This window comes from Crocodylus siamensis, chromosome 11 (genome assembly GCF_052110815.1).
Source record: "Crocodylus siamensis isolate JL-2025a chromosome 11, ASM5211081v1, whole genome shotgun sequence".
Taxonomy (NCBI): Eukaryota; Metazoa; Chordata; order Crocodylia; family Crocodylidae; genus Crocodylus; species Crocodylus siamensis.
In genome coordinates this window covers 53,745,753-53,764,049 of record NC_143405.1, presented here as the reverse complement: position 1 = coordinate 53,764,049, position 18,297 = coordinate 53,745,753, and the positions used below count along the sequence as shown (strand labels likewise).

At 38.9% G+C, this 18,297-nt stretch overlaps 1 protein-coding gene across 2 annotated transcripts in view; it reads left to right on the top strand.

Annotated features, from left to right (window-relative positions):
• The window catches only part of GRM7 (glutamate metabotropic receptor 7), a 527,701-nt gene that overhangs the window by 399,899 nt on the left and 109,505 nt on the right, over positions 1-18,297 (top strand). For both annotated transcript variants that reach the window (XM_090021043.1, XM_090021044.1), the window contains exon 8: positions 8,687-9,622. In XM_090021043.1, the coding sequence (XP_089877169.1) occupies positions 8,687-9,622 (936 nt within the window). The remainder of the gene's footprint in view (positions 1-8,686; positions 9,623-18,297) is intronic.

Here is an 18,297-nt window from a genome sequence, read left to right as displayed (position 1 = left end):
GTGTATTATATACATAATTAATATATAATGTATTAAAGGAATGCACAATTAGAGAGTACCATGTGTAGTAAAAGACATGCCAATTCATAATCAGCTTCACTCAGATTCCGCTGCACTTACTTATTTGCAGTTAACTCAGATGTTTCACCAACACACATTTCCTTCGTGCACAACTGAACTCGAATCTCACTTTTTGTCCACTCCATTCCACCATAACTGTTGCTGGGAGCAGAATTGAAACAGTTGGAGATGAGAGCGCTCGACCCCTTTTAGAATATAGCTCTTAAATGTTAAAGAGATACCAAAGTTTCTGATCCTGCAACAAGGATGACACAAACAGATCTTTACAGCCATAAAAATTCTTGTTAAAGTCATTGCATCTCTGCAGAGCCCTCTGTCCATCCAGTTCAGGATCAGAATAAAACATAGGCCTTCAATCATGCCAGAGAAATCAGAAATAGGTGGATACCTTCAGCTTAGAATCATGGATTTTTTTAAATACAGTCTGTCTCTTGCCACGGTCAAAATGAAGTACTTTAAAAAGTCATCTGCAGTTATATTCTTACAATTTCGCAGTGTTACTCTTCTCGCCTCCCTTGAGAGTTTTTTAAGTTTGAACTGTCACAATCAAGTAATTCATTACCTATAATCAAAATGCTCCCAGTTTTCTACTTCCATCACTTCATCAGCCTCCATTTGGTTTTCACGGCATCTCAATCAATGCCATGCAGACTGTAAAATGAAGATAAAATAATAATACAAAGCAAATCCCTTTTGTTGCAATGCATAGGGAAATGTTTGGAGCAGATTTACATCTTTATCCAGAGTTTGATTTATCTTTGTTGTGATCTATTTACTGAAAGGGTCTGTGGTTTATATTTTGCAGTAGGTCATATTGACTGTGTGTTATTGACATATACTTAGCTTAAAACTATTATCATTTTAAAGCCGGGGATTTAGAAACTAATTACAAGACATTAATAGCTAAGCCCTAGGAGTTAAGTTGTGCAAATATTGCTATCTGTGAAGTTGTATATACAAAAACTGAACTGTTGACTTGGTATCAGGCATCTGAAAGCAGTCTGTAAGGTGGTAATAAATCTGAAGACAATCCTCAACAATTGTTTATTCTAATGTGTCTGTGAAAATCATGGTATAGTTGTTATTAAAGTCATAACCATGAAGTGATGTTTTTTTCCAGCAGAGTACATTAATTATTGCTAATGTAATTATTTCTGTACTGATTTTTATTTTAATCAAACATTGCATGAAATCATTTAGTTCAGAACAAGCAGCATATTACAGAAATGCTCATGTTGGTGAGGGGGGAAAAAAGAAGCAATGTTTAAGTTATACACATATATTAAGTTAGTTTATTTGCTAAAATGGACAATTATTCCAGGCCCTGTGAGCAGGAATATGCATTTCTTGTGAATGTTTATTCTACAGAAAGCATAATTAGGATTTGTATTAGCAACAGATTAAATAGTTTTGAACTCTGTGCAGCTTGGGGTTGTGCAGAAGTTCAAAGAGAATGGGAGTAAGAATTAGAGATAACTGGGAACTGAAATGGAGTCTACTGTGCTGTGGAAAAAACAGTTCATGAGGCAGTATGGGCTTATGGACAAAGCACTGAAGAGATCTGAGTTCAATTCCCAGCTCAGAGATTTCCTGTGTGACCTTGTACAAACCATTTAATCTCTCTTGCTTCTGTTTTGCACCCCCACCAAAAACTATACCAGTGCATGCTTGATCACCTTAACTAATCTCAATTGTTGTTGTCCCACTTGAGCAGAGAGGCAATCTCATAAGCAGCAAGGGTCCAAACCAATTTACAGCCTTATTTATTAAAATTAGCATCTTGAATTGCACCCAGAAAATGAAATGACAGCTAATACACAGTGCAGGTATAATAGGCTTCCTACAAGAAGCTCCACTAAGCAGAATCTGCTGCATTATGTACTAGCTGAGGTTTGCCTGCAAAGAATTTTAGAATACCTCCCTTTACCTGTTATTGGCCCCTTACTAAGATTTTGTTGGGGGACTGAAGCATAAGCAGATAGGAAAGTATCTTGACAGATAAGCTTGAAAATCTGAATTGCAGTATGTATGCAATTGTTCCTTCAGAAACATGCATACAGTGGAGTACCAATTTTTGCATGTGCCGTCATCATAATCTTGCACAAAACCTAGGCATGATGCTTTGGAGGTCAGGTTTATATATACATATTGCAGCTGAATTAAGAGTAAGGCACTATCTCCTAGTCATAATGCCGTCTCCAGGAGCTTGTACAAACTGTGACAAGCCTCCTACTGGCAGGAGTCTATACGTGCAGTTAATGCATCTGTATTTTCTGTGCTGAAAGTTCATGTGCATTAAACTGTGCCTGGGCACATATCTGAGTGTATGTCCATTGGGAGCAAATTTGTTCTCGACAGAAACAGTTCAGTCCAGGGCTGCTCCAGCCAGGACAGTTCTCCCTGCCTCATGGGGATTGGGACAGGTTTCCATGTGGCTGGCAGGCAGTGTCCTTCCAAGCGCAGGTAGCCCTCCCCACTCCCTGTGGCCCCCTGCTGCTTTGGCTGCCAGGAGCAATTTGCTCCCAATCTGTGTCTACACACGCGCTTCAGTGCATTAGTTTAATGCGCCGATTTCTTGTCCCTATATCTATGGGTACTAGAAAATGGCACATTAGACTAATCTACTGTTTAGTAACTGCTGTGCACATGTAGACAGTGACACTTTACTGTGCATTAGATTAGTCTAACGTGGAGTAAAGCATCTCATGTTCAGATGGATAGGTTTAACTCCATCAAGCATTCTCTCCATCAAGGAAAGAGAACCAGGTGGTTTGTTAGTGTTGCCTTACTGATCACTTTTTGGTAGGAAGGAAACCATCTTGAGCTGGAGCCTTCTTAATAATAAAAACAATGACATAAATTACTCCATTTCTAATGCTGACTGATTCAGAAAAGAGCTTTACTGAACCATGCTTGTCATTATTCTGAACACCTCTGGGACATATATGGGAGGCAAATAGAATTCTACTTCTGTGTTCCTTGGGAATTGGTCTTAAGTAGCAAATTACACTATGAACCTGCAGTAGTAGACAAACAGTGTAATTGCTGTGCAACAAGCACAGGGTCCTCACCTTCCTAAAAATGGACATCTTCATATGGACCCTAAAACCCTGTTTTCAGAAAAGCAGTTTAAGCATAAAATGAGTATTACCATAAAATGCACCAGCAAATGCATGTTGAGCTAAATATGTGGAGATTTACAACACTGTGAGTTGGAGAGAGTCATGAGAGGAAGTATCTTCTCAGCAACAGTAGCTACTTTCTCACCTCTTTTTCTCTTGCAATTTCCATCCCCTCCCCCCACCATCTTACTTGGATCACTTTTAACCTTTTTCTTTCTAGTATTGCAATGTGGTTGAGAGATGGTGAGATATAAAATGGATTCATCCCCCTGTCTGGTTAATGTGGGTGTCATATATCTGACCACAGGTTTTTTTCTGATACCTGGATCCGCTTACCTATATGCTTGATATATAATAGCATCAATACACTAGATATGTGAAATTTGGTAGGAGTAATAATTAGTCCCACAAAACACAAAGAATAGACTCTACCTACACAATTCAACTCTATTCTACATTTAATTTTCTCCACAAATCTGGGGATGTGAGGAAACAGAATTTTGGTTTGACCCATGGTAAAGATGAGGGCCAACTGCAAAGTCCAGGGCACAAAAATCCATGATTTAAATATAGTGGCAGAACTGCATATCAAACCAATACTTTTTATGTACAATATATGTCCTAAATATATGTCCTGTGATGCATTGTTTCTGTATTCATTTATATGTCTAAAATGGAGGCCATGACATGAGAAAGATATTCATCTTTTTTAATCACAGGAATGACATGTTTTTGAGCTTCGTGTTATTTATAGAGAAGATTCGCACCCACATCTATGAAACAAGAAGTAGATAATAAAACCAAAATGCATATCTCTTGTACTAAACACCTCATCTATGAATAGAAGTGCTTTATAATGATGGATATCAATATCCTCAATATAAATATCATTATTCCTGGTGTATTGATGGGGAAATTGGGGCATATGTAGAAGTAACTGGCCAACTGAAGAGCCAAGAGGAGACCCTGGGTCTCTTTAGCAGCTCTGCCTGCTTGGCCACATTCTTTTCTTAGTTTATTGTCTGCATGTTTTTAAAGGAGAGTTTTAGTTATTACTGGTGTCGGCAGTGGCCCAAGTGCCCTTTATAGGGTCTCTCCCTCCAAAATGGTATTTGAGGAACTGGCACCTTTAAGAAAATATTGGCTGCTGGGTGGAGTTTCTGGAGCTTATACTTGACATGGAGCAATCTGCTGCTGTTTTCTGCCAGGTTCTGCTAGATGTTGCTCTTTCTTTCCCATTGCTTAGCATCCATGAGCTGTAGAGTGGATCAGAAAGACACAGCTGTCAGCAGAGTAGTCATCTCTGTTTCACAAATGCATTGAAATGAGGCAACAGATTAAATCCTGCAGCCCTTATGCCTGCAAAACTCTACTGAATTTCATGGGAATTTGGCCTGTATCAGGAGTTTTGCATTGAGCTCAAAGGGATTGGCAAGTGAATGAGAGAGAGTTTAACAGTGAAATGGGAAGCTAAGATGCTGGTCTGTGCTGTTCCAGCAGCATATGAGATAACCTCAGTACTATCCAAACTCTATTTCTTACACTGCTTTTGGTATTTGCAATGCCACTAACTGAAACAGAAGCAGCAGAACGTTGAGCTTCATGTCCGGTAAGTGAAGATGAAAGTGATTTGCAGATGATTTGTGATTTTTAAGCTCATTTGTAAGTTAGAAGAGTTTTCAAATACTATTGACTGTTTAAGAAGTCAACCAATATAGTTTGATTGTTATTAAATTAGAATTTCAATTCACCTCTTCTGACAAATGTCAGACGCATGTTTTCAGATGAACTGTTTGAAAAAGGTTGCAGCTTTGTCTCTGCTTAATAGCTAACAACTCCATGGGTTGTTAATTTGGGAATCAAATTAAATTGTAGTAATCTAAATGTAGTGGCATTGTGTTTTTACTGAAGGATCACATATGGAATTTATGTACTAAAATTATCTTCTATTGGTTTGTCAGAATACTGTGGGCCCTATATTGCAAATCCTTAACTCAGCAAAACTTTTAGTGGATAGGACTCAATTTGCAATGAATAAAAATAGTAGAAGAAATGTGCCATAAAAACAACCCATTTTATATGCAACATAAATGCAAACAGTAATTGAATATGAGGTGAGAAATGGAAATTACTGTGGCAACAGAATTGTCTCTTGGATGCAGGATTTCAGAAGCGAAATTGATTCCAGGGAACTACAACAGAGGATTTCCAGGGGAGAAAAGTGAAGCAATGACTATTCTAGGGGAAAGTTACCTTTAAAGATACCTTAGATAGCTAGACTGTTGACTAATACTTCATGTTTTTGTTCTGTTTTCTTCAAGAAGTTAAACAAAAATCACTTATATTAAAGACAAAACTCTCTCAGAAATGTTCTTGTCTTTGTAAGGAAAGTGTCTCTGGTTAGAGTCAGATCTCTAATCTCTCCGTGCCAGGCTTCTCTGCCAGGTGGCTTATCTGACAGGCAGTTTTTCATTATTAATTTTCTAGCCAGAAGCAACAGAACAGTAGCAAATCTTTATGAGGCCAGTGATATAGAGTTATCATGCTGTATTCCCAGTAGACAAGAAAAAGGGCTTTCCATAATTTTGCCTGATCTTCTGTTTATCTCTTTACACACAGTATCTGCACAAAATGAGATACCTTTAGGCTGTCCCAAATATCAGGCAATGCCATGGAATACTTTTGAGAATATGGAAATTCACTCTTGATAAGCTTATAATGGCAGGGAAGTGTGGTAATGCATTAAGGATTTTGCTCTGTGGTTCCTTGAGACATTAGCACAGAGGAAATTAGCACAAGTCTCTTCATCACTGCAGTCTGGGTTACAATAGAAATAGTTACTGCACGCTTATCTTTCGTTTTCTATGTATAAGTGCTGCAACAATGGGGTCAAGAAGGTTCTATGTGCAGCAGGTTGAGCAGAGAAGCTGGAGGTCAGGACTCTTGAGTAGTATTGAGCTATCTGACTCAGTTGTGCAACCTCACGTATGTATTCATCAAGCTCTCTATGCCTCAGCCTACCAATTTTTAATAAGTGTAATACCAGCAAGCGCATAAGAAGGTGGAAGACAAGGCAAGCCACCTTTCTGTCATTCCTCAGCATCCTTTTTATGGATCTTTTTGGTACCAGGTTGCGTGTGTGTGTCTGTGAGGCAGGATGACTGCAACTGATTACTAGAGTTAAAATCCTTTCCTCTTTTTTTTTTTTTTCTTTTTAAACTTTCCACCTGTTTCTTTTTCCTACTATAACAATTTGCTTTTATCCTCTGTGAAACTTGGACTCCTGCTCATTTTCTCTAGCTCACCTAAAAGTAGCTTTGAAATTTGGCTCAAAGACTTTGAGATCATTTATCCAGATAGACCAGATATATCAGTGGCAGTGTTGGGTTTACAGCTCTGGAGTTCCTGGCTGCTAGTGCTTTGCTCATTCAAAGACACAGCACTGTCGTCTTCTAATTAAATAGATGTTATATTCAGATTAGTTATTAAAGCCAATATCCTTTGGTTTCTATCAAATATATACTTTTAACTCAGTAGATCATAAAAAAAAGAGTTCATGGATTTGTTTTTCTTTCAGTGTAAGTTGTGTGTATTGAAGATTAATGAAGTTTCTAATAGAATGGCAGACCTTAGAAATATCTGTTATTGTGGGATTATTTTTGTAACATTCTCAGCAGTGTCCCTTGATAGCCTAGCAAGAAGATTAAACATTTGCAGTGGTATGTGGCTTTGGTTCTTTTTTTTTTTTTTTTTTTTTTTTTTTAATATATGAAATGGAGTTGTGTCAGGACCTATTTTGAATTAAATTAGGAAAGTGCAGCTGAATCGTTCAATTTAAGACATTAATAACAGCAAAAGCTGATTCACAAAACTCATTTTTTATTTGTATTTGTATAGAAAAAGTGGTGGCACTAAATAATATTTTGAAATTAACTATACAATGGTATCCATAAAGCTATTATCCTTTTTTTTCCCTGTGGCCTGTACATCCAGCCCAACAGATCAGTCTTTGCAAACACTGGCTTTCTTTTTTAGCCAATGAAAATTAACACAGATGATGGGACTGACCTTCGTTTATGCCAGGCAGCTGAGATCAGAATTCGGCTCTCAGTGCCATCCCCACAAGTGCACGCGTGCGGTCTGCGGCACCACAGACTGCATGTGACACACGTTGCAGGTGTTCGCTGCACTGCTCATGTATGGTGCAGCATGATTTTTTGACACGGGAAGATCCCAGTCAAAACCCCACCACTGAAAAATGTGGCTTGGCACGTGCAGCAGCAGCGTGCGCTTCCAGAAAGGGAGTCTGGCTAGCCAGAGCTATGCTCTGGCTGCTGGCTAGTCTCTGAGCACATGGATCTCCACCACTGCTACCTCGGGAAGCCCCCAGCACCCCAGGTAAGGCTGCTGGGGTCATCCTGGGTGCTGGCCCCAGCCTCCCTTACCGCATCCAGGGCCATTTGGCCCATGCTGGCGTGCATTTGCAGGGGCATGCCCAAGGAAAAATAGCAGCAGCACAAATATGTGCCACTGCTATGTGTCCTGTGGAGGATGCATGTGCATGCTTGTGGGAATGTGCCCATAGAGTCCTGTTAGGAATAGTAGGTCCCTACTAAGCAGTTTTTCTGGTCCAAGTTTGAAATACTTTGAAGGGGTCTCAAACTCTAATCCTTTGTAATGCACTAAGCTAGGTATTTGGGAGAATGCAAAACTCAAAAAAGACCAAGCAAGAATGACATTCATTTAAGATAATGTAATAATTGTCCAGAAGTGGGCATGGTGGTACCTGTATATAAAATAAAATGTGCTCCTTTCACAAATGTTTGCTTAATTATTATCTAGTGTTTTATCACTGACAAATGCTTCTTACGGATTTGATAAAGTTTGATTCTTCTGTGGCTCATACTGTTTAAGGGCTTGCCACATTCTCACTAGTTTTAGTACTGCTTTTCCCTTTGGAGTGCATAACTTTTTTCTCATTTAAAAAGTTATCATTGCTGCAAGCAGCTCAGTAAAATGAAAGCCTCAGGTGTTCTTATCTCAGTAGGAAATCTGAGTTCTGGGTGTTCGTTAAAAATTCAGAATGCTATTTGTGGCTGCTGCCTTGCCTTTAACATTACCTCATCACCTACTAATCCATGAAAAAAGAGCTCTCCATGAAAAAAAAATAAAAAGCATTTTTTCTATTGATATCTTTTTAATGTACCTCTTTTTCTTAGGCTATGCTTATTGCAGTGAGTCCATTTGGGTTGAAATTTGCTAAAAACAATATAATGGTAATGACAATATCAAGAGTAGAGTTTTATGAGAAAATGTTGACATCTGCACTTCCCAGGAAAACAGAGTAACCCACCTGTGTCTGTGTTTTGTTGTTTCTTTTTTTAAATATGTGCTCCCATTATTATTCCTTGATTTTTAGCACTGCCTTAAAGTAAAAATCCAAATAACCAGCCTCTGTCTGTTTCACATTTTTCATCCTGTAGATTGAGGAAATGCAGTGGGGTAAAGGCATACGGGAGATCCCGCCCTCAGTCTGCAGTCAGCCTTGCAAACCAGGATTTAGAAAGAAGATGGTTAAAGGAATGCCATGCTGTTGGCACTGCGAGCTCTGTGATGGGTACCAGTACCAGGCTGATGAGGTGACTTGTCTTCTCTGCTCTTATAATGAGCGGCCTAACGAGAACCGCACTGGATGCCGTCCTATACCCATTGTGAAATTGGAATGGCATTCTCCATGGGCCGTCATACCAGTCTTCTTGGCTATGCTTGGAATTATTGCCACCATTTTTGTAATGGCGACCTTCATTAGATATAATGACACTCCTATCGTCCGAGCTTCTGGAAGGGAACTCAGCTATGTCCTGTTGACGGGAATATTTCTTTGTTATATAATTACTTTCCTGATGATTGCCAAGCCAGACGTTGCGGTATGCTCCTTCCGGCGTATCTTCCTGGGCTTGGGGATGTGCATCAGTTACGCAGCTCTTTTAACTAAAACAAACCGTATCTACCGTATATTTGAGCAGGGCAAAAAGTCAGTGACGGCACCTAGGCTTATAAGCCCAACATCACAATTGGCAATCACTTCAAGTTTAATATCTGTTCAGCTTCTAGGGGTCTTCATTTGGTTTGCAGTTGACCCACCCAACATCATCATAGATTATGATGAGCAGAAGACTATGAACCCTGACCAGGCAAGAGGAGTTCTCAAATGTGACATTACGGATCTACAAATCATTTGCTCCTTGGGGTATAGCATTCTCCTAATGGTTACATGTACTGTGTATGCCATCAAGACTCGGGGTGTCCCAGAGAATTTTAATGAAGCAAAACCCATTGGATTCACTATGTACACTACTTGTATAGTATGGCTTGCCTTCATTCCAATATTTTTTGGCACTGCCCAGTCAGCTGAAAAGGTAGGTGAAAATGAACGATTGTGAGGCTGATATAGCCAAGTCATTGCCATTATGAATTATGACTAAAGTTCACTTTTAAGCAAACTTAAAAATGTGCCATCTGATTAAAATATATTACTGATAGATGCATTATATATAAGAATACTTTTTTCCAGTTAGTTGGTGGGACCATTCATTGAATGATTAATGGGAATCATTGTAATCATTAGTTTCATTGTTGCATCTATTTCAACTGTCCTTTTTTCAGTATGATGAATGTGAGTTAGCTGTCACATTACCCGAAGAGATGGCTCTTAACTAAATCATCCTAATCAAGAAATTAAACTAGGCATCTGTCAAAAAATACAGCCATTCTTATAAACGCCTGCACTTCTGAAGTGTAACACTGGAGGTGGTGATCATTGTCAGCTGAACACGCTATGTCAGAGTAGTATCCTAAAGATAAATTAACCTGTTATAATAAGGCTTGGTTTGTTTAAATCTAGATTGGGTATTTGCACACTGTACTGCAGTCACTTCTGTGCAAGCTGTGCAGTGTAGCCATGTCCTTGGTTCTCTAGAAGCAAATTCCCTGCCAGCATGAGAGAGTTACATTTAAGGCGATGAAGATTATTCAGGTACAGATTAGGCAGCATTTGACCCGTTCTTTTTTTTTTTTTGTAGAATAAGTGTAAAAATATTGGGGTTTCATCTCTTTGTAGGGTTATCATAGAAAGCCAGTCAGAAAAGCGTCCCTAACATCCATGAAATCTATGAACTCTTTTGACTTTACTAAGCATTAGGTAAGATCTATACTAAATGTGATCCTTTTTTGGGCAAATGACTTGCTTTCCACATACACTGTCCCAGACAAACAAAGAAAAAATAAAGAAAAAAAATCATCTTAGGAAAAGATAGCACTAAATTAAAAATAAAGATATACATGCAAACAAGCATAAGTCCTTGGCACAAATTAGAGTTAACACGCAGTTCTTTGAAAGGCTAGGGCTATCATACACACTCTTGTATGAGAGAGGCAATTGCCAGTTGAATCCCTCACATAACAGAGAAAGCAGTACTCGAAATATAGACCTCTACCTCTTGTATCAAAGGAGATCTCCCTTTTTTACCTGGCAGTAATAGGCCAGCCTTGGGTAGCCTTATTGTAACAGGCTTTTTGTGTATGGGTACGTTTATACAGCAAGTGGTTGCAAGGTATGGTATCAGGCTAACTTAATCTAGCAAGCACAAACAACAGTAGTGATAATGGGGCGGCATGATGTTTAGTGGTGCATACTAGTAATGTACTCTCACGACTAGTATGCACTAGTCATGAGAGTACAAACCCTCTAGGGACTTTATATACATATTCCTAATTATTAGCAATAACTAAAGCACTTGCTGTTTTTTGTTGCCTATAGTATTGGAACTAGATGGAAAGTATTTGCTAGCACATATTACAGTTAAACTTTGCCATTACAATATAGATGCATCCTGTGTGAGACAGCCTATAGAAGGCAGTAAGGTCAGACATACACACTTATTCCCAAAGCCAAAACATGTTTGTTGTTTCTTGTCCTGCCAAAATCCTGTAGCCATTCATGGTGATTGGGTCATAGCAAGTAACAGGTGTGGGACTTGTCAAACTCAAAAGACACATTGTAGCTTTACTTTCTTCACCTGAGAACTCAAGACCTATACAAAGCGTCTTCTTTACAGTAATTCTTTGTATGATTAGAGGGGACCTACTTAAAGTTTCACAATTTACCAAGAAATCAATCCCCCAAAAGTTAATAAAAATAAAATGCTGGCTCTCCAGTGGGAGCCAGCAGTCCTCACTGCCACTGCAGCCTTGTAGCCCACCCCGGAGGGGAAGGTACCAGATGTCAAGGCAGAATGAAAGGCAAGCGCTAAGATGGCTGCTGCCTTATCGTGTCTCTGCCAATCAGTGGTAAGGGGCAGGGCTGCACAAAGGGCAGGCAGCAGTCAAGATGGTGCCCCCCCTCACCGTCTCTCCACCCCTGGGGGCCTCTCTGCTGATCAGTGCCGAGGGACAGGGCCTCTCCATCAATCAGCGCCAAGAGGCAGGACCACCATGAAATGCCCACAAAATCAGCTCTTCAGACAGCAACCAAGCCGCAGAAATGGCTTTCTCTCACCACGAGGTAAGTAGGTCCCTAATGCTTGGTGGTAATCCCATATCAGCTTGTTTTTGGGGAAATATTGTGTGGGAGATCATCAACTGATGAGAGTTGCACCTATGTACGCACCTTGGTTGGAACAGCGTGGAGGACGGATCTATTCTCTATAGCGGGGGACATGGTTCTGGCGTGGGAGGGAACTGGCAAACGAAGAGGAGAAAGAGGATGTTCTAAGCAATGCCTGAATAAAACAATGTTCAGGGAGAAAAATACTAGCAGCTCCATTTTGAACAGACTGCAGGGAGGTGGCTTGGGTATGAGGGAGGAGGTTATACAGATTTTAAAATGTATTCAGACACTTCCCTACTATGTGCACTGGTACATTAACTTGGATAATTCACATCCTTTCTGCAGCTTGCCACTTAATACAGCAGAACATTTGTTTGCTTGGCACTTAATATCTGATCTGCTAGACATATCCTGTGAATTACTGTCATTTGTGTCCCTTGTTTGATTGTGGGGCATGTTTATATTTTGGTGGATTCTAGTTGTAGCAGATTTGAGGCTACTTTGTTTCTGAAAAAGGTAACTGCATATCCATTATGTTATGCCTATGCTTATGCCTAGTTGAAGGATTTATATTGAATTTTACCTGGCTGCTGGAGTGCACATTAAAATATCGTTACTTTGGGCAGAATTCAATTATGTTGTTCTGCTGTGTATTAATACATTATCTTGGTACAAAAACATCTTTTCTGGAAGATATGTTTGATAGAAAGCCACTTAATGTGGCACCAGCTCATTCCTTCTGAGAATAATAGGTCATTTGCTATTGAACTGTAAGCAGCTTCTAATGATCAAAGCTGTCCTCCAACTGAAGTGCTCGTGGGTTTTCAGGGTTCAGGCTAGTTGACAGTGTTCATACACCATCTGCTGCCCAGCTAAGTGCCTTGGTGTAGCACAGCTTGTTAACCTGTACCTTTGGAGAGTGACTGTTCAAATGAAACACTGGCTTTAACTCTCCTGGTATAATTGGTTTTGACAACAAAACTATTTTAAATTCTCAGTAGATGTGTGGGTGCCTTGATCAGAAACAAAGCAGCCTCAAAGAACTGTTAAACCAATTACAGAAGTCATAGGTTTATGCTAGAGTCAATACAAAGTGGCACTTGAAAAGAGCACAGATTGCTCTGTAAGGTCAAGTAAAGCACAACTAAATCAATAAGCCAAATTGAGTCAAAATATTAGAGTACAAAAGTAAAGAGATAATGAGAGAACTAATGCAAGTAGTTCTATAACAACTTATTCCTGTGAAAACATCTGATTTCTTACAGGGGCTTGGTGCTGGACATCAAATCTCATTATTCCCTAGCAATTTGCCCTTTATTTGCCAATCAATTTTTAGTTTGAATTATGTCAAGCATAATTTTAAGCAGTTTTAAATTCAGGATGAGTCTAAAGTTAAAACCTCATATGCATAAGACAAACCAGTACAAGGTCTAAGTATTTGAGTGTTCTAGCGGATAAATTTATCATGGTTTGGAGTCCAAAATTCCCTCTCTCTGATATGGCTGGTATTTTGGATGAGAATTTTAGGGCTTCCTTTAAGATACCCATTTTCTAGAGACTACATACTGATCTAGTGAATTCCTTGGAGCAAATCTGTCTGTGGGTTTGGCATAAATAGAGCTATCAGTTAGTATAAATTGATGTGATCCGGCTCCTTATGTCCTGTAAAACCCTTCTAATCTTCAGTGTTCATTTCACTAGTTGTAAATATCACAGGGGGCAGTCCTCCAACATTATTGGAATGAATATATTTATTGCTTTAGATACAAGTTGATATCCCTAGGCAGTGCAGTGATGTTTAAACAAAATCTTAAAAGATACATTCCAGATTGGCATTGTGACTCCAGTTTACACATATTCATTTGTCTGCTTTATCTTGACTTTTTTTTTCCTTTTACAGATACAATCTTACAGAGAAACAGCATGAGAGAACATATGGTGCAATTATTCAAACACATTTGCATCATACCACACGTCACATTAATAGGCTCCTTTTTTTTATTAATGTCCCTTAATGTAAATATTTTAAATCTACACTTAAAAAGATACCCAGAGCCACTGGCTTTACTTACTTCAGTGGTTTTCAATCTGTGGTCTGAGAATCCCTGAGGGTCCACAGGCTATGTCTAAGCGGTCCATGAAAGATGACTATGATCAATCAGGAATATGCGAATTTGGGCTGTGTGATGTTTTGGTCCCTGATTTGATTTGGCAGAGATTCAGCCTGATTTGGTGGCTGAATCTCTGAATCTGAATTGAATCAGAACCCTCCAAATCGATTCGGAGAGATTTGGAAAGATTCTGAGTTTCGGACATAGACATAGCTTTAAATGTTTTTTCTACATACCTGTAGGTAGCAGGGGCTTGTGATCACTGTGATGCTGGGGCACGTGGAGTGTCTCACAGAAGCACAGGGGCCTCCTCAGCACGCTTGGCAGCAGACCCGGAAGTGGACCAGAAGCACTTCCGATCTGCTACCGGGTCCGCCAGGGGGCACTCAGAGGGCTCCTCCCCTGCACCTCCCTGACTTGGTGACTGGTGCCTCCTAGGTCTGGGGGGGGTATACCTGGGGTCCCCCTGTGGCTCATACCCGAGCTGGGAGGGGGCAGGCCCTGCATGCTTCTCAGCAGACCCGGAAGCGGACCAGAAGTACTTCCAGTCTGCTTTCAAGTTTGCTGCCGAGCACATGGAGCCCCCCCCCCCGCACTCTTGTGGGACGCTCCATGCGCCCCAGCATCGCAGCATTTATGAGCCATGCCTGTTATCTCAAGGTATGGAGAAAAATTTTTTTAAAGCTGTGTCTGTCTGAATCAGCATCAAATCTTAAGACTCGGATTTGGCTGACTCGAATCAGGGACAGTGATCTGAATCAACAAATCACTGTCCCTGATTCGCACCAAATCCTAATTGAATAGGGCCTGCTTCGCACACCCCTAATGTGAATACCCACACTTCCAATTCAAAGGGGTCCACACCTCCATTTCAATTTTTTTAGGGGTCCACAAAGGAAAAAAAGGTTGAAAACCACTGACTTGCATCAATTAGTAATCAAGCTATTTATTAATAGTTCCCTTGCCACATAGTAGTGAACTATTAATAATCAAGTAGTTACTCTGGGATAGAAGTGGACAGCTGATATTTATACCCATGTGCTTTAAGTAGTTCAGCTCTTGATTTTTTTTTCTTCAGATCTAATTCCCTTGTTATAATCTATACTAGATTCTAGTAAATTGTAATTTACAGTCCTACATCAGTATGCAGCTATTCCCTATTTGCCTCAAACTAAAATTATTGTAGATCCTTAGGAAGTTCATTATTCTTGCTGGGTTACAATAGATAACTTCAAACTGGTCAGTATTGGGAGAGAAAATATTCAGTGTTCTTCATCTTAAAAACTCGTGCTTATTTGACTTTTCTTTGTCCATTTAAGGTAATTAGATTTCTGATTAATTAACATAAATGGCAAATACAAAGCAGGTGGATAAATATGAACTTCACACTCAACTAGGATAACCTTCAATTCCCAATAGAAATCTAATATATTTACATAAATTCATCTTCTTCTACCTCAGTACCTGAGTAACTGAATGTAAATTACATGTGGCATGTAAGCATATATTCTTTTGTCTGGAAGCTGGGGTAATAATGGTGCATTTGGCTCTCGGGGGCTGGCAGAGACAGAGGTGCAGTTTGGGCAAGGGGAATCAGTGTTTTCCCTGCATTCCCCAAAGGGTAGGCCCGATCCGAAGCCCACTCAAGTAGTCAGAAAGGTACCAACAATTTCAGTGGATCAAAATTAATTTCCCTTTGAGTTCTTTAAAATAAAAAAAATATATGGCCACCTCCAAGCATGTTTGTTCCTCTGGAGAATCTAGTCGCTGCCAGATGTCTGGGGGCAAAGTCCAAACAAGCACCACAAACGTATTACTTAAAGACCACATCCCCGTTGCCTGCTTCATTTTTCACAATACCTTTGCACTGAACCCCCCCGAAACATGGTAGCAAGGCTTTTGTAGACTGTGCTCCATAGTCTCTGAAAGTAACATAACCCATATTAAATGTGGTCTTTTGGAAACCGTCTCACAGCTATGTTAATTTGGACAGGAAGGATATAGTGGTAGAATAGTCTTACTGACTTCTGTCAAATTAATGCATAATGTTGGGCATACAGGTTGGTTAACAGGGCATTTTCATTCGAAATAGTGCATCTTTCAGCCTACCCCTGACATTTTTTTCTTAAGCCTTGATTATGAAGGCAGAGCGAAAGCAAAAGTTAGTTTCTTTTCCCACAGTTATTGTATATTATCATCTATGTTCTGCCACTTAAATTAAATTCCCATAATCTCTAGTAGGTAGTGCTGAAAAATTAGATCCATTAATGACGATGCTGAATAACATTATGTAGTGGATACACCAGGCTCCACTTGAGTACCTAGACTGTTGAGAAACTTAAATGTTCAGCATTTTGTTCAGAACAACTTCATGGTTTATTAATATGTAAAGAAATGTATCTTCCTCTGACTGTGGTCTTAATATGTCTAAAAAGGCGTACAGTTTGGAAATATATCAGACACAATTGTGAAAATTAGAAGCAATTCCTGTCCCCACAATTTTGCAGGCCATATAATACACTTGAACCTTATGCAAATGTCGTTGTCAATAATAACATGCCCATTCACTTCTTATTTTCTATAAACATATCACTGAATCTGCCTTTTTTATATTTAGACCTTTATATTTATTAAAATATTATTGGCTAGTAACTGGGATCACTTTCATTTACTTAAGTGCTAGTATTGAAATCATACATTTCTACACGATCACCAATCCAGTACAAATATATCACCATACATCCAGATATATTTCTTTTACTGGATTGTTTTATGCTGTTGTAGAGAAGTTTATGGAGTATAAAAATTAGTAACTATTACTTTAAATGAGAGATGATCCCATTTCAGATTTTATGGGGGTTTTTTGCCCAGGAACTACAAGGTTTGGGGACAGCCAGTTCAGGGATCTTCCAGATGCAACAATTAGTTTTTGTGTTCAAATTGCATAAAGCTCTGCCTTTTTCTTCCATTGTTTTCTGTGTATTATATGTTGTGTGAAGTGTGAAGTCCTCAATCCCATTTATTCCTGAACCTTCCTACTTACTGCTCTGCTAACTTTTAATAGTTCATTCCATTCAAATCAATAGTATAATCAAGAGATGCCAGTTTATGTAACTTAAATACTATAATTTTACAGGCACACACAAAATTGATTGTTTTTCAGATTAAACAATGTCACATTAACGTGGCAGTGGTACTGTACATATTGCATTTTTGGTAAAAGTGAATTACCTTCTAATTCTCTCCAGTATAAGTATTGATTAACTGCTTAGGGCAGGAAGGTGTTTCTAACAAATGCTTGATGTGACAGTTACTGTAGAAACCATACATTTTTAGGTGTTGGGGTCAAAATATCAAAACAGCCATTGCTTGGAGGGTTAATAGAGCCAATCTCTGAGGCCCACTCAGGCTGTGACTGTGGATCTCCCAATATTTGGGGCAAATAGAAGTAAAAAGGAGAATCTCAAATTTTATTTTTAAAAGTACTGTACAGTGTAAAGCAATGAGACAATTTATCCAAAGGCCCCTAAATTTGAAAGACTGGTTTTAAAGACAATGGCAAAATACAGCTATTGAACTTCAGAAATGTAACTTTCTCCATTATTATGCAAGTATTAAACTGGGTTTGCATTTAATTGCTAGGAATCTGCATGTTCAGATGCTTTAGGGTTTTTAATTTTATTCAGACTCAAGACCGTATTTTTCAGAAAGGATTTTGGAATTTAGCAATCTGACACTTGTATTTTGGAACCAGACAAGCCCAAATCAAAAGGCAAAAGCAGATTTTTCCCATCTTCACTGAAAAACCTATTGAAAATTTCAGTGAGGGCCCTTAAGTGAAGCACTGGAGATCCTCCAAGAAAAGAAGTGTATAATAGCTTCCATTTTGATAGAGTGCTGGACTACTTTTAATGAAAACACTGGGGGGCTTTTTTAAATGAAGAAAAGAGTAAATAGTCATTAAAATGCAGAAATGATGAAAAATATTAATAATTTAATTTCTGTAAATTAGAGCTGATGATTAAAAGGTTTTTCATTTCCTATATGTTATTAAGAATAGTCTCATTAATATAAAAGTATTTATACAGTATAAACTTGTGAATACCATTAAATTGCTATAGAAAAGTTTCAAAGATTTCAGATGTGCTCCAACCCACTCAACATCTTTAATTATAGAGTTCCACAGCAATAGCTTGGTAATCACCCTCAAAAGTATTATTATTATTATTATAATTATTATTAATGTTCTGGCTACATATTTACTTTCCACTCAATAGGAAGTTGCTTTTAAGTCAAGAGTATCACAAAAGGAAAAGGCCCTGGAGTGGGGGACAGGGATAAGATTATGTTTCAATCTAGTTGATGTGTGATGTAA